The following is a 16,718-nucleotide window of genomic DNA, read 5'->3' on the forward strand; positions in this document are numbered from 1 at the left end:
ATGCAGAGGCAATCTCCAAGTACCGAGACAAGGCTGAAGGGCAGAGGCCGAAGAACTTCGTAAGACCGGTGTCAACAAGTTTCTCATCAAGATAGCCGTAAGTGAAGGACTTCGGGTCATGCAAGAGTGCACGACCAAGGAACGAAGCAAGCAGTACACGGTGCTGTACCTTTGCTACTCAGTGGAGTAGGCGGCAGGGTTGATGGAGAAGACGGTACAATCCCAGAGGCGACCTCATCTATCAGAGAATTACTCCAAGTTGGGGTGAAAACTTCCTGCATTCCAGAAGTTCAATGGCATTGAGAAGGTGAATCACAGTAGCTAACTCAACGCAAGGAGTGCAAACACTTCAAGTGCTTCAGAAGTGTAAGCAAAGAGCAGGCGAAGGCCAGTAACCAGCTCGATGCATGAAGTACAACCTTGAGGAGGCGGGCGAAGTCAAGTAACCTTTGCCTTCTCAACTCTTAAGAGGATGGGCGAAACCGAGTACCCCAATTCTCTTATCTATCCAGCAGAGGAGCTCTGCACAAGTTCAAAGACCCTTCGAAGATAATGGAAGACAATAGTTGTCAAATCCTCACCAACGGTGATCAGTGCTACTGAGAGTAGATTGTCCGCTTCATTTCCCAACGAAATGCCAATCGAAAGCGGAAGTGATGCGAACCTACTTGGATGTGACAACTAACTGAAAGAAGAGTCAATGAGCAGATTTTGTGGAGGAAGGACCCAAAACTTCAGAAGTTTACGAGGCGATGCTCGTTAAAGCTCCAACAAGCATCCACCCAGTTCAAGCAACATGTGGAAATTTTGAGAAACTAGCACAGTAAGAATGGTCTTTTCCTTCATTTGGTGGATCCGCAGGAATCAACGAGGATCAACACAACTCAGCCAACCCCACACCAGAGTCAGAGTCATTGGTGAGTTGAAGCAGCATGGCGGATCAAAGTTCGACTACTCAAAAACAACAGCGGAGAGCAGCTGGGAGCCAGGAGGCGCATTGCAGCTGGAGCAGAAGATTGAAGACTCAGCAAAGGCGAAGAGTTACAGTGTTCACAAAGGCTTCGACGAGGACGTCGAAGGGATAAGTGGGGGAGAATGTCACGGACAAACTTCTAAACAAGGTGTTTGATGTAATGCTTATATCTGTCCGTGTCTGTTGGCATATTCATGCCTTGTACAACATGTAAAGGGGGCGGCCGAAGGCTTAATAGTCCCATTTTAGTTGGGTTGGTGGCCTCTTTAGGCTTGTAAATAAAGGTTGTGTCATGTGGACACGTGCGAGAGATTTTCGGTCTGTAATGGACCATGTTACCCTTTGTTGTGCAACTATTCAGAGCTTGTAAAGTCTGTTTGTAATTTGCATTGTCTATGAAGTGTTTTTCGGACATGTTTGCTTGTGGATCCCGATTGAGGCGTTCTCTTTAACCCGTTCTCTCTTTTGTTGGTCCTAAGGGACAATGAGAGGCTTCGGGGAGGCTGACCTTTGCGGACGGACGCGCGAGGGTGCCGCACGCCTTAGGCAAAACCAGCTAAGGTCGTGACAGTTTGTCGAAGGGTCAGACTTCTTCTTAGAAAACTCTTCACATTTTATATAATCCCTTGAAAGAGCTAACTCGAGTGTTAGAGGGATTAAGTCAGAACCTCTCTCAACATTAACCTTTACGTAAGTACCTATAAAAAAAATTGAAATCTAGCTAGACCTCGAAACTATTGTGGATTCTTGAAAGTCACCACGAAGACCATCTCAAAAGTCACTTTAAACTCCTTAGTACAACATCAATTATCGCTTGAGGCAGTCACTAGAGTTCCTCGGATGACCTTACGCCTTCGAGACGAGGAGACCATGTCGACTCACAATCGAAAACACACACACATATATATTGGTATTTTAATTTTAAATATAAAGTCTTATTTCAAGAATTGACATATTTCCTCAAATATTCTTGGCTTGTTGTGTAAAATGCCATACAAAAATTGGTGAAGAACAACTGCTATAGTAATTGATGTATGCTTTTAGTTCATGTAACTTTTACAAATTTTTATTTTTTATTGATGATTATTTTTAAAATTAAAATTATGATTAAGCTTTTGAGTCCTTTTAGAGGTTTCTAGGGTTACCAGTGCCAAAAATTACAAGGGAATAGAGACAAATGTGAAATTTATGGCTAGCGACATTAATTAAGATAAACATATAATAAAACCATGCTAATTTAAGGAATCATGAAGCATAAAAAACATCATAACCCCTAAGAGGCTTATTATTAAGCTTTTAGATATGAGCTTCTTCATCAGCCTCATGTTCACTGTTTGAGTTAATCAGCTGTTGATGCTGCCATTCTTCTTCATGTGAATCCCCTAATTGCTTTGAGGCTTTAGCATTCACATAGATTAGATATAAGATCAATTGAATTGTTCCCAGAATAAGACCAATTCCATTGGGTATCTGCAAGAAAAGAAAACCTTGTGTCATATAATAAACATGTAATAGTCATCTCAAGACCCTTAAGATCGAGACAAATATCAACTAAGTTTTTTAGTTTTTGTCCTTTTGATGGGTCATGAAAATAAACATTAGAAATAAATTAACATTGTAATTAAGATAGATGAACAAGAAATCCATACACAAAAAAATAAAATTGAATGATCATCTTATCTCTCTCTCTCTCTCTCTCTCTCTCTCTCTCTCTCTCTCTCTCTCTCTCTCTCTCTCTCTCTCTCTCTCTTCGGTTAAAAATAAAATCCTTTTAGGGTAGTAATTAGGCAAGTTATACTTATGGATCATAATGTTGAAAAATAATAAAATGTTAGTAATAATGCAAGAGGTTTGACTGATCTTAAGAACATAAGGAACAATGATCGAAATATTTAATTGTTAGTAATAAAACATCAGAGAAATTTGATGTAAAACTAATGAATCGGTAAAAGGAAGGAGAAACATACCCCGAGAAAGATATCTTTATCCAATATCGCATAGACTATCCAAATTCCTCCGTTAAGAAAGAGAAAGAAGGAAAGAAAGAACGGCATATACTCCACACTCTTTGTTGTGATCACAGTTTTCTGTACACATATTGAAAACAAACGCATTGATTATTCTTGTCATGTACTCAAAGTATTAAGTGAATTCTAAAGCATATATTTGAGACCTCTTCTTGGCATACCCTACCAAAATTTTCTTGTAATTCATTCAATAACAAAAAAAATTACAGTATTAAACTAAAATTACAAGTTTCACTATATTTCTTCGAAATGTATACTTCAAGCTTGAAGCATTTGCTAAGCATATGAAACGATTAAGAATTTGTCATCTCTTTCTTTCTTTCGAGAATATATACCAATTTCTTTAAAACACAAAGGAAAAAGAATGACGTCCTAAGAAACATTGAGAATGCTGAGGGAATTTGAGAGACACTATCAACTTAATTATCTAATACTAATGCTTTGGCTAAAGAAATTATCACCATATGGGATCCATAGATTGCAAGGACAATCCGAGCAATTGTGTCATCCTTTGTGGCTGTTCTCCCAAATTTGATATGTAGAATCAATGTATGATCATACAAAGGCCACGATGCCGATTGGGACGATGTAACTTGTCGTTGCATCCCATCCACCATTGGATTTTGATTAGATCATATTTTATATGTGTCCTCACTTTATTCTAAAGAAGTGAGTGGATGAGACGAAAGAAAGGGATTGGAGGAATGGTGCCGACAAAGCTTACATAGATTTTTATGTAGCATGTCGTGCCCACACATAGATTGGATTATTCACAATAATAAGATATGCTATCATATGTATTATGTTTCTACCGATGACCAAATACCATATAGGAAGATATCCCGCATTTGGAGGACCTATTTATAAATAACAAGAATTAAAGGACTTAATTCACAAAAGATTAAACACTTAAAACCGAACGTGTTTTTGCACATCTGTCCTTTGGAAGTTTTAAAATAGCATAAACGCCCTAATCAATTTTGATATAATTAATATATAACTTTAATATTTTAAAACAGAAGGAGACAGATGTCGTGAGTTGTCCGATAGGTCCACTTATTTTACTCCAACACGTGCTCAATCGGTTGTAGTCCAACACAAACCACACACCGACCCCCATATCATTGGTGCTATGCGTGCGAGGAACGAGACAGCGATCTGATCAGCAACCTTCTTCCCCAGCGTTCACAAAATCTGGGAAGCAATCATGGATAGCACACCACGTATATCTCGATTCCAGGAATAGAACAGATAAGCTATTGGTACTTGCAAGCTCTTCACGTAACCAAAGGGAAAAGAAGAAGGAAATTAGGTCCCTATCACTCACGAGCTTACAGTCAATCTTTGATCCTCTTTTCACCCACTATATTGATGCAGTATATGAGATGCGTCTTTGTTCTTAGATCGTCAGTAGCTCATGATTTGCAAAGTTACTTGTAGAGCATGTAGATCAACTAAAATTTAGATTGAAGAATATGGAAGAATCCGGCTTACCATTGCAGCAAGTGGTGATCCATACATGAACACATTGAGACAGGCACATATGGTTCCTATCACCATCACCCTCAAGCTTCCGTGGACGGCCAAGCTTGTGACCAGAACCACCGCTCCCAAGAAACCGACGTCCAGTGCGGCGACCAGCACAGCCGTCTTAGCCTTTGAGCACACCACAAAGCTCATGATCAGGTGAGTTAATCCAAAGCTATCGTTAACATTCGCAATGGCAAGCACTCCTCACGTACGTACCCTCAGCTGTGGAGTAGCAAATAGGAGGAAGAGGGTGACGTAGACTGCTTCCATGATGACGCCGACGCCGTTGACGGTGGCGACCAGTAAGCCGCCGGGCTTTGTGATGCCGTAGTACACCCAGAGAGAGGAGCTGAGGAGGGTGACGACGTAGGGAGCCGACTCGAAGTCTTCGGTCGAACGGCTTCTCGCTATCCTCCAAAACGTTTTGCTGTTTGGGTGAACGGATTGAAAGATACTTGTTAGATAGATAGTACGCAAAACATTCATCGCGTAGAGAGACTGCAATATATCCATCATTCATATGCTTCCGAGATGAAGATCATATATCAGCATGACTTACATGGGAGAAGCAAAGACCAGAACTGAGATAATATTCCCTGCAAGATCCACAGACCAGTAGGTCATTTGAGGGAGAAGGCTGAAACGGAAATAAGACGTAACTCGAACGGCTATAGAGCTCACCGATCACTCCTACAACGAGCAGCGAGGCTTCCATTGCTGAAGGACGCTCGAGGAGAAAAATGGGGAAGAAGAGGAAGATGGAAAGAGAAGAAAACTTGCACTGACCCACTAGTATTAGGGATGCACATAAGAGTATATGGGTGCATATATAATATGTTAGGTTACTATTATTAGGTGTAGGTGGCCCCTCAAAGCTGCTCGAAAGCAGTGCCACGTCATGCATTACTGTGTGATCAACGTAAGGCTTCTGAGTCCATGGCTTCATTTCAACGGTTGAGGTTAAAATAAGAAAGAACAACGAATATAGTTATAAAAAATAAAATAAAATAAAATAAAATAGATGAAGATCTATAAAGAAGTTAGTAAAAACTATAAATAATAATTTAAATACTTAATTTAATTAGCACGTAGTGAAGAAACATGTGATAGCCAATCTTTTAGGTTAAGAACTCGTGATATCAATACTTGAAGGAGTCGAGCGTAGAAGCAATAGAGCTGCTTGGGTGAAAGTGAAAGGCCATAAATGGAAGGGCCCCCTCGATGGTGCCATTGTGATGGAACGTGTAACCACTGATACTTTGTCGACTGAGAACTTCTTACACCAAATCTTACAAAAGACTAAACCGAAAAATTTGACTTCCAACAAAAGAGCACCAAATCGACAAATCAATATTTTTGGACCGCAATCTTTTAAGATTAATTCACAGATTGGAGTCTAAGATAAAAAAGAATACCTAATTGACAAATATTTTAAATATTATTTAAACATGCTAGTTGATATGACACATTTTGGTATCGTCCATATGGACCCACGCAAGCAGACATGACGATACAGATGTGAAACTTCAAGTCTGATGTGGCACGTAGCACACACGTGGTGGGTAGCCACTCGTCGCCCCCTTTGTACGAACGACATCATTATGGTACAATCATCCCAGAAAACTTAGGGCGGCGTCGCACGGCGCCGATTCGTGTAGGTTGATCGGCGCTCGCATGGAAGCTTTAGTTAGCCACCCGAGAAGCCGACCACAGTTAATTGATCCTGTACTATCAACTCATCCTTGTAGGTATAAAAGTTAACATTCCTTGATCATGAGGAGGGGTTCGAATACTCGATTCCCTTTAACTTCACAACACTGAGTTGAACTTCGGAGGGGTCGAGTCACGAAATTTCCCTCCTGATCTTGACCTTTTTGCAGAAACCAACAACGAAACAGTCGCAACTCGTCGAGGGAGAACCGCGTTCGAGAGATGACGCTTGGACCTAATCCAACCCGATGTCGACGTGACCCGAACATTCACGTGAGCACGCATCCGGGATTGAACCGAGTCATTCTGACACCTTGACCACATTGTAAAGATTCACCAACACCAGCCTTCTAAATTAAGTGAGGCAGGGTCTTAATTTAGTTGCCTTGTAGTCTTCTATTTTGTTCCCCGTGGTTTGCTCTTCTAATGCGTGGAACGCGTCGAATGGCCACTTTTGTGTCCATTCAATCATGGCTTCGAGCCCTTCAAATAATTCAGCCCACCGATTTGACTTGATTTCTCCTCTATTGCAAGTGTGGCATTAATGTTTAATGCCATATGTGTGATTTCGAGCAATAATTCTAATGACATTTGTAATTTTTTAGTTCAGGAGTCATATCAACTCCTCCCAAAAAAATAATTTTAATGCCGTTTCTGTTACATATAAATGCCATTTTATTATAGTTTATAACGACCCGTTACATTTCGTTCTGTAACAGTTATGCACAACCGCAACGTTATTTGTTCCTTATATACCGGACGTTATCTTTTTATTATGACGGCCGTTATCTTTAAGCGTTCGACTCACGTGCGCTTGCCGTCCCGATCCGCTTCATCTCCAAGCGACGCCTTCCTCTCTCCGATCCGACGTCCCCTACCTCTCGTTCGTCGCAATCCGTTGCTCCTCGCTCGATCTCTCTCCCCTTCTTCTACACTATGTTCAAAAAGTGAGCCGTCTCTCTAGACCTAAATATTAATTCCCCTAAACTTTTTTTTACCTTTTCTTTGTGAATCTTTCTTTTGAGTTTCGGATTAGGTATTGTTATGTCGATTTATGTTTCGATCGATATGGTGTGGGTTTTGTTTCTCTTGGCGCCATGAATGCGTGTGATTTTAGGGTTTCACTCACCGACCTCTGAGTTCAATTGTTTCACTCAAATGCGTCTTTTAGTCGTTCTAAGGGGGTTTGGTGGGTCGTTGTTATTTTATCATTTGCACATATAGATTCACAGGCTGTATGATCGGTTTATTTGACTACTTACTACAAGATTCATTTTCTAAAAGGTCTGTTGATCGACTGATGATCCTACGACGTGATGTTGATTTTCTTTTGGTATTATCTGCTGTCGGTAATATTTGTGTTATTGTGAGATTTTTTTGATTTTGGGGGAGGTGAAGAAGGATCAGTTGGAGATGAATGGATAACATTGCGACTGGTAATGCATAAAGGGAGTGTAAATGCTGCTGTGAAGCTCCGAAGCAGGTTATGGCAACGTAAATAATTGTTTTATTTGTAGCCCTAGGATAATGATTAATCATATAAGCAGCTGATAATTACAGCTAGATAGGAAAGTCATTGTGCAAGTAAGAAAAGAGGAAGCTACCCTATCTTGGTCATATTTCCGTTGAAATGTTGATTGGAAAAGAATGGGAAGAATAAATGAAAAAGGGGATGAAAATGGAAAGTTTGATGTGAGATCAGGATCCCTGTGTTTGATGCTTAAGAACCTAAATGAATCCGCATATTATCTTTACTGTGGTCTCTCTCTCTCTCTCTCTCTCTGACATTCTCAAATCCTATAAAAAAGAATAATTTTTTTGCTCTTAAATCTTAATACTCTTCTCCTAGATCAGACTTTCACTGCTTATACCAGGTGAAGTTCTCTTTTGCTAAGCATCATGCTTGTGTAATAGATGGACTGTATGTATATTGATATACAATTTTGAATCCAAGTACTATCTGATATCTGAATCCAGATCCTGCTTTTCTAGGTCTTTTATGAATTCTTTTATACTTTTGATTTAACAGATTCACATTTGCACTGCATCTGAACTTGGGTCCAGTTAATATCTGTATCTAAATATTTGAATCCAGCTCTATCTGGTTTAGGCCAGACATTATCCAATCTGTTTCGCTTAAGCAAATTATTGATGTTTTATACTACACTCCTTTTCCATTTCTTTTTTCTTTTCCTTCTGATCATTTTCTTCTCTTTTCCTTTTTGGGGGCTGATGGGGAATTACCACTATAGGTGTGCTGAAGTTCTGTTTTTATGTTTTTGCTTTGGTGTAGGAGGTTTAATTGGTAGATAGTATATAGAAGAGCTACTTGATGATTTAGAAGATAAATTTGGCTGGTGAATTGTTTTATATTGACGAATTACTTATGCCATTCTCCACATGTGAATGTTCTTTTGTGTTTCCTCTGGTCTATGAAAAGGATCCTTATCTTTGAGATACAAAATTTAGTCAGACCTTATTTTTCCTTTGTATAGCTATCATATTTAATACAATCTATGAGAAAATATTTGTGATTTTGTAAAAAGGATAAAAGTAATCAATAATGGTTAGTAGAGATTATATCATTGCCTTCATACATCATGGTATCTGCATAGCCATCTAGGGGATCATATCTCTATTAATATGAAATGGTTGATGCCATCATCACCTAGGAAATAGGACATTATATATCATGATACAGGCTCATATATGTGATGCGCCACTTAGATTGATTTGTAATGCATAGGTGAAGATTTGAAGCATTATTTTATATCGTGATATCACTTAGTTCACTTACTACCATGTTCAAAATTTCAGTCACCAAAGCTGTACTGGTCCCAAACTGATATAGGTATGGTACATACTAGCATGTGACATATGGTATGCTAACATATTGATTGGCACTAAGAAGGGAGTAGGAGGAGGAGAGCCAGAGTAGATGAGGAGGAAAAGGAGGTTGAGGAGGAAGAGAAGAAAAAGAAGAAAAGGAGGAGAAGGAGAAGAAGAAGAAGAGCCGGAGTAGAGGAGGGGAGGAGATTATGAAGAAAAGGTGGAGAAGAGTAGGAGGAGGAGGAGCAAGAGGACGTTGAGGAGGGAGAGGAGGAGAAGAAGAAAAGGAGGAGGAGAGAAGAAGACAAAGAAAAGGAGGAGGAGGACGAGGAGGTTGATGAGGAAGAGGAGGTGCAAACTAAGAGGAGGAAGAGGAAGAGTAAGTATCACGTGGGTCATTGGGCAAGTGATGGCAGGTGACGAGCGAAGGTAGCGGCACTAGGCAAAACCCCTTTTCGGTTAAGGTAGAAAGAAAGTGGGAGTTTTGAAAACTCCAAACCCTAAAATCTAAAAAAAATAAATTCAAACTGGGCATACCACCTAATTTATGCAGGCTTCCAGGCAGTAACCTGCAAACTGGACAAGACTGTAAAACCCTTGGTCCGCGTGTGGTTCAGCCTCAGATTGATAAATGCAATCTAATACATACTGATCCAAGCAGTATTTTGAGCCATGCTTGTTACATAAGTAAGATATCTTGTCATAGTGAATATCAACCATGCATTTAGTTGGGTCAAAAAAGATTATGGTAGAAGAGTTGAAATCTATGAAATCATTGATATTTAAATAGTTTCGTGCTTTCTTATATTTAGTTTCTTTTGAATGGAACATATAACATTCCATTGAAAGGATCGTTTAACTATGTCTGTAATTGAATTGCACATTTCAAAAGCTTCCTATTGCATTTATCATTTCTTGGAATGCACTTGTATCTCAGTTGCAGAAAAGTATTTCAAGAGTCCTAACATATGTTTTGCAGAAAAGTAATTTCTCTTTATAATTTGTTGGAGGTTAAGTTTGAACGAAAGGTCCATGATCATCATTTTACTAAACATATGTTTTGGGCATTTAATGTGAATGAAATTTGATTCTTGTCTTCAACTAAAAGAGTTGATTTTTACCTTGGTTTAGAAATTAATGTTTCTTGAGTCATATATTTCTGAAAATTGCACTAGTATTTTTTTGAAGATTCTCCCTGGAGGATATATCTGCACAAAACCAAGTGAAGGCATCTGTACAACGGAAGATTCGTCAAAGCATTGCTGATGAGGTCTGCATTCAATGAAGACTCAATTCTTCTCCAATGTGTTCCTTTTACTGCAATGCAACTCTTACACACCTCCTTGTTCCTTTGTATAATTATATCTGATATTATCACTCCATCTTACAGTATCCTGGTCTTGAACCTTTATTAGACGACATACTCCCTAAAAAGGCGCCTCTGATTGTTACAAAATGGTTAGTATAGCATTTTCACTTACATCTTTTAGAACTTAGTCATGTCAAGCAAAAAAAGCATTTTATGGATCTGCGTGTTACTATACCGTAGCATTTATATTATGTGAATCACTAATAGGTTACAAGTAATCGCTTCTATTCCTCTTGGCATTATGCTATTTTTGGGAAATATAATTTTTTAGTGGTTGTTTAAGGTATTATTTTGAAATTTTCATTATTATATTTTTTTCTGTAGTTTGAATCTTTGATTTTGCAGTTTCTTTGGACCAATCACCCATTCTTTTGTTCTGACCACCCAAATTGATCAACGTTGATTTAGAATGCATTCCTAATACTTCTTTTTTTTCAAACAGCAGATGTTGTTTCCTATTTCGATTTGTAAAACCTAGAATTTTAATTAGAAATTTTGCATACACAACTCAATCTGGTTAATTTTGTGCTGTTGTTTTATTAGATATTTCTAATAGTTAAAATTTTAGTATCAAATGTCTTTTTAATAAATTTGTTGGTGTTTTTATTTAATTAAGGGATGTACTTCTTTTTGTAGAGCATACAAACTTCAGTTTAGTGATAAGATCTACAAGTATTCCTGGTTTGTGTAAGAAATAACCTAACAATGTCATAGAGACTTCTTGTTTGATGTGCATATTGGATTATTTTTTGTAACCTAGTATTTGTGTTGATTATGTAGCATTCAGCAAACTTACGTGTTCAATGTTATAGAGACTCTTTCTTTGGATTTTGTTTTCACTTTTCAACCTCTGTATATTGGAAGTTTGAGGCACTTAACATCCTTCAAATGATTTACTTATTTGAACAAATTTATAATTTTTTTGTTTAAGTATGCATGATATTGCTGGTTGCCAGTGATTAGGAATTGTCTAAAATAAACTCAAGTATACAAGTGGATGCCTAATTAACATTATTTTTATTCTCTTTATCTAGTCAAAATCATCTGAATCTTGTGGTGGTGAATAATGTGCCACTTTTTTTCAACATCCGTGATGGACCTTATATGCCAACGCTGAGGCTTCTTCATCAATGTAATGTGTCACTTCTACTCTTTTTCTTTCCAGAGTAACTACATTTTGGTCCTCAAATTTGCTATTGGAAAATTGTTGTTTATTGTGTGAATTTCTTGCTCAGATTCTCATCGAGTTTTGATAGAACATAAGTCTATTTGAGGTCCTTATAACTTCAATCTTGTCAGATTTGACTAGTCAGATACCATTTGTAATTGTTATTTGTTATATTACCAACAATCTCACAGTTTGTAGCATGGACACTTTAAATGCTGTCAGATGCTTCAGAATGCATAAGGACAAGTGTATCAGCTACACTCATTTGTATTAATATATGATAAATCCATATGACTTCACAGTAAATTCAAGACTTCGTATCAGCTCCGTGAGTTTTCTAGACAAGCACTAGCAATATATAGGTATATTGGACTTTTGGCTTACTACACATAGGGCCCAACCATGTGGGATTAACTGCATGGATCCTCTCCTGCTATTTGTCTTCATGAAATGATAAAGAGCATTTTTATCATTTTCTTCTTTTGCTCTTCAACTTTCTGTTTCAGATCCAGATATAATGAAGAAGTTTCAAGTAGACAGAGGTGCTATCAAGTTTGTCCTATCAGGTGCAAACATAATGTGTCCTGGTCTCACATCCCCTGGCGGTACATTGGATGAGGAAGTGTTGGAGGAAAAACCTGTGGTACAGTCTCATCCTGCTCGTATAAATATATTCATCAGAGAACTTAATTCAGTTGATTATTCAGCGTCCTGACCAACAAGTATGGACTAGTCAAACCTAGTAGACCCAGCATAGGATGACCCGAGGAGCAGCTATATTTGCATAAAAAAATATTTTGAACAGATTCTGCTACTCGTCGTGGAAACCCTGTTATTATAAATTAATAAATTATTATATACCAACAGTAACATATTATTGTGGTGTATGATGTCACTATGCCTCAAGTCTGTGTTAGATAGATCTGGACATACAACCTTTCTACATATACTTGCATTCCTTGACTGTGAGGTACTAGATTAATAAAGCTGCACTTAGTGGGCACTCTGCTAACAATTGGAAAAAGTAAAATTCGATATGCAGGGACTTAGAGTTAAAATATCAGTAAAAAATAACTTATATCACATGTACTCTTTGTGCAGTGAATCAGTGAGTCAGTATTTGAAAAATAATAGTTCAGATTACTTGTAGTTTTTTGTGATCTGACTTCACTGCAAGGTAGATCGTGGCTTGTGTTAATCGTGATAATAAGAGGTTTATGTTTTCCCTTTTCAGGCCATAATGGCTGAAGGAAAGCAACATGCATTGGCTATTGGGTATACAAAACTATCAGCAAAAGACATGTAAGTTTTTCTTACTCGATTGTTTTATGTAGCTCATATGTTCACCTTTTTTATCCTTCTCATTTTAAGACCAGTGGACTAACTGGTAAAATCATGTCTTATTCTAAACTAGATTGATTTAACAATTTGAAAAATTTATCTACAGATATCAAAGATTTAGGTTCATAATTAAAAAATATATACTTGAATAACGGAAAATGACAGATCTATGGTGGATTTGCATGGATCTATCGGATATGTGGAACTATCAGATATGCAAGGTTCTGTACTGATCATAGGTGGACTTGCACCATCTTGTCCGGATCTATGCTGATATAGCTTAGATTCGAATAATCTACACAGAATATGCATAGATCTGTCTAGAGAAATAATGTATGCTTAAAACAAAAAATTTAGCCTTAATTTGAGCAAAAACCCTTCTTAAGCAAGAAATTGAAGTTGTAAATATAAGGATATGATTGGTACTCAGTTTTATTGGGAGAAAAGCTAAGATTGATCTCTAGAAATCCACTCCATAGCAGGAGAGAAATCTCCAAATCCAATTTATCTGGGAAATTTGGTGGAAAATGGGAGCACTTGAGAGAAGAAATTAAATAAAATTTGAAGTCGGAAGGAGTTGAAAGTGTGGAGGAAAGCGGATTTTGGGTAAGAGAGGAAAACATTTTGGGTTGGGTATTGGTTTCTCCTTGGTACAACTCGCCAACTCGGTACTAGTAAATATACTAGGCAGTTTGCTCAGCACAGTAACTGTAATGGTAACATACCAGGTGAAATTTTATAGTTCACATGCTGGCTCATGGTCAAACTGGTAAATACCTGTTGTACGGATCGGTCCAACCAAAACCTTAAACAATGCGTATAATATTACTCCGAAATAAGCAAGTGTTATTATCTATTACAACCTATATCTTGTTGGATTACCATAACTTTTTTGTGTTACTGACTTCTGTACCAAAGGCCACCACTTGGGCACTCTTCAGTTTAGCACAATACAATTATGGTAAATAGTCAGACATTAGTGGTTGGAATTTTATTATGTAGCTAATATAGGTAATACGGAATCTCATCATAAAATGGTAGGCCACACACACTAAGCTGAGATGTTTTGGGCTGATCTTGGCCCAGACATCTGTGGCCCAGTATTTTTTGCAAAAAGATATTCATTGTTCCTTGTGTTGGTCCAGGCAGGTAGACATACCCTATATTATTGTTTTTCCCCCTCTTGTCTGTAGCTGTTAATTGTAGTGCTAAAAGCTACATGGAAAACCACAACCTTGAAACTGCAAAATTCTCATCTCATCAAGTCAGTATTTCTTCTTTAACTGTGAACATATGATCAAACTAGAGGGGTAAATTTGGAATTTGAAAGAGCTGCTTCGCATCTTAAAGATGCTTTAGTCACTTCTCTGGTCTCTATATAGATGGCTGAAACCATTCAACTTAGACTTGTGTTATAGGACACATTTTCCTAGATGACAAGGAAGTGATCGGTTTCCACATTTTTTAGTGAATACTCGCTACTTCACGTCATGTCTTTTAAATGCATCAAAGGCAGCATATCGTGTTTGTTATATGCTAAGGTCTTATTTTCTTTCATCAATTAACCTGTGCTCTTTTCTTAAAGAAAAGTTCAATCTGCTTCCGTCCTTTGATGGACTTACATGACTAGAAGGGCAGTAGCAGCAATATTCAGTTAGTAGATACCAATCATTTCAGAGTTGTGCTCAGGGTCGCTAATACAAATTTAGATGGAAGGGAAGTAGTTGCATATTCATGGAGAGTCCAAAATTGTGGACGGTATCATCAGTATGTTCTTTACATTTTTTAAAACTTTTGCTCCTTCATATTCTACAGTTCAGAAAGTGCAGTAGTACCAGTGCTTATTTAAAAAGGTAGAAAGCAACTTCCTTCGAGATATGGCTAATGCCATTAGTATGCATTTAGATGGAAGGAAGCAGTGGCAATATTCATAGAAGAAAGGTTAATACTTTAGAGTTGCCGACAAGATCATCAATATGTCTGTCTTCTGAAGGGTATAAATGAATTTTTGCATCTTCATATTCCAATGGAAGGTGTCATCAAGGATCTTTCAGTATATCAATGTCTTTTGGCATATTGTAGAATGGAAATAAATTATCTCAACTTTGATTCAACCTATCAATGCTTTTATTAGTTTATTATAGCATGCATAATTACTTAGATTTCCTGCAAAGTATGGTGACTTTGGTCGGCATTCATTGGCACCACACCGGTGCAATTTTAATTGTTTCTTCATAAAGGTGCGATAAAATAGTGGCTAAAGCAGCCAAAGCCTCATTTTTGTAACCTATGGTCATGTTTTTATTTTGTTAAAATATGCTAAATTTAGAATGTGATTATTGTTCTTGACGCAGAAAGACTATCAACAAGGGAATTGGAGTTGATAATATGCACTATCTGAATGATGGTCTTTGGAAGGTATATTTCTTCTTTCCTTTCTTTCTTGAAATAAAAAAGATTTCTGTAAATATTTTTTTTTTCTTCTCTTCAAGATATATTCTTTTTCACGTTCTGTTTTTTCACATAAATGTATGAGATACATATTTTCACTTTCCAGCCTATATTATATATAGTATGTCAGTCGTCAGTGAAAACTCCACAAATTAAGTTTGTGCATACAAACTGCAGCCATAGTAATAAGAAGAAAGTTGACATGTGGTCAACCTCGAGGAAACCTATGAACCAAATAACTAGTTGGTTCATCTGTGTTACTATGCTAGTATTCACTCATGTAGATAGAGCTGATGAATCAGCATCAACCCTGATTACCTAATCCAATGAGTGTTAAGTTTCTCTCGTTAAGTACAAACCTCCTATGATATGCCGAAGGCAGCTGAAGAAATAAAACGTGCAGAACAATGATGCTTTTAGTGATGATTTTATGATGTGCATTCAATTAATTTATTCAGATTTTGAATACTAGATGTTCAATTTCTTTTTACAAACATTGATGACTTTTTTTTTTTTGTGATATTTAAGATTCTCATATGTGAAATTTGTTTGTGTTACAGATGGAACGATTGGAGTGAGTGGAATTATTTAATAAGTATAAAGTCCCAAGCGTTTGCAGGCAAATCCTTGGAAGGGATGCATACCACCTTTTTCCCAGTCGTCAATTATGATGTATGAAATCACACTTATATATTAATGGACTATGATCGTGCCATTTTTTGTGAGATTGATTTTAGACGTTTATCATCACTATACTCAGCAAAAGATTTTTATTTTTAGACTTGTGATTTGAAGGAGTGACAGAAAAAGTTGATTTGGCCGTTAAAATAGATTTGGTAATTGAATGTTTGTGCAATTTTTTTTGCTTGTTACACTAAAACAGTGAACATGTATAGAGTAGAATATAAGAGTGTTAAACTAGTTGTAAGCTCACATCAAACCATAGATTAGTTTATTTGCACGGGCAAAAGCCACAAAAAGATATGTTGGTAGGTAAATGGTGAAAGTATAGACGTATATAGTAACTTGTAAGAGAAATCACCTCTTTTTTTAGATGTTCTTTATTCTTTAAGAAAGACAAGAAAACTTCTTGATCTCATTCTTTTTGTTGTTTGTGTAAGCATATGTCAAACTTCAGTTTTCTTGCGTTGCCACTAGAAGGAAAAGAAATATTTTTTCCTCTTGTTACATAAGATCCAGTCAATCTATATATATATATATATATATATATATATATATATATATATATATATATATATATATATATATATATATATTCTGTTTCCTATACAGAGACGAAAAAAAAAGAAATTTTACTTA

General features: G+C 37.1%; 2 protein-coding genes across 4 annotated transcripts; one reads left to right on the forward strand and one right to left on the reverse strand.

Moving 5' to 3' along the window:
• Positions 1-2,153: 2,153 nt before the first annotated feature.
• LOC135587353 (bidirectional sugar transporter SWEET16-like) lies at positions 2,154-5,345 on the reverse strand. Of its 2 annotated transcripts, XM_065078648.1 has the most exons (6): positions 5,212-5,345; positions 5,090-5,126; positions 4,747-4,957; positions 4,495-4,656; positions 2,941-3,060; positions 2,154-2,443 (listed from the first exon to the last, which is right to left on the reverse strand). In XM_065078648.1, the coding sequence occupies exons 1-6, from the start codon at positions 5,243-5,245 to the stop codon at positions 2,270-2,272; spliced, it is 738 nt and encodes a 245-aa protein (XP_064934720.1). In that variant the 5' UTR covers positions 5,246-5,345; the 3' UTR covers positions 2,154-2,269. The 2 variants fall into 2 exon arrangements, with proteins under 2 accessions (XP_064934720.1, XP_064934721.1); XM_065078649.1 differs by lacking the exons at positions 2,154-2,443; positions 2,941-3,060 and adding an exon at positions 4,053-4,275.
• A 1,690-nt stretch (positions 5,346-7,035) lies between these two features.
• Positions 7,036-16,254, forward strand: LOC103993360 (uncharacterized). Of its 2 annotated transcripts, XM_009413389.3 has the most exons (9): positions 7,094-7,187; positions 7,639-7,723; positions 10,258-10,339; positions 10,460-10,527; positions 11,473-11,570; positions 12,113-12,249; positions 12,841-12,908; positions 15,302-15,365; positions 15,959-16,254. In XM_009413389.3, the coding sequence occupies exons 2-9, from the start codon at positions 7,680-7,682 to the stop codon at positions 15,974-15,976; spliced, it is 579 nt and encodes a 192-aa protein (XP_009411664.2). In that variant the 5' UTR covers positions 7,094-7,187; positions 7,639-7,679; the 3' UTR covers positions 15,977-16,254. The 2 variants fall into 2 exon arrangements, with proteins under 2 accessions (XP_009411665.2, XP_009411664.2); XM_009413390.3 differs by lacking the exon at positions 7,639-7,723 and having other exon boundaries at positions 7,036-7,187.
• The last annotated feature ends 464 nt before the right edge of the window (positions 16,255-16,718 follow it).

The sequence above is a fragment of the Musa acuminata genome, chromosome BXJ1-8, assembly GCF_036884655.1.
Source record: "Musa acuminata AAA Group cultivar baxijiao chromosome BXJ1-8, Cavendish_Baxijiao_AAA, whole genome shotgun sequence".
Lineage (NCBI taxonomy): Eukaryota > Viridiplantae > Streptophyta > Magnoliopsida > Zingiberales > Musaceae > Musa > Musa acuminata.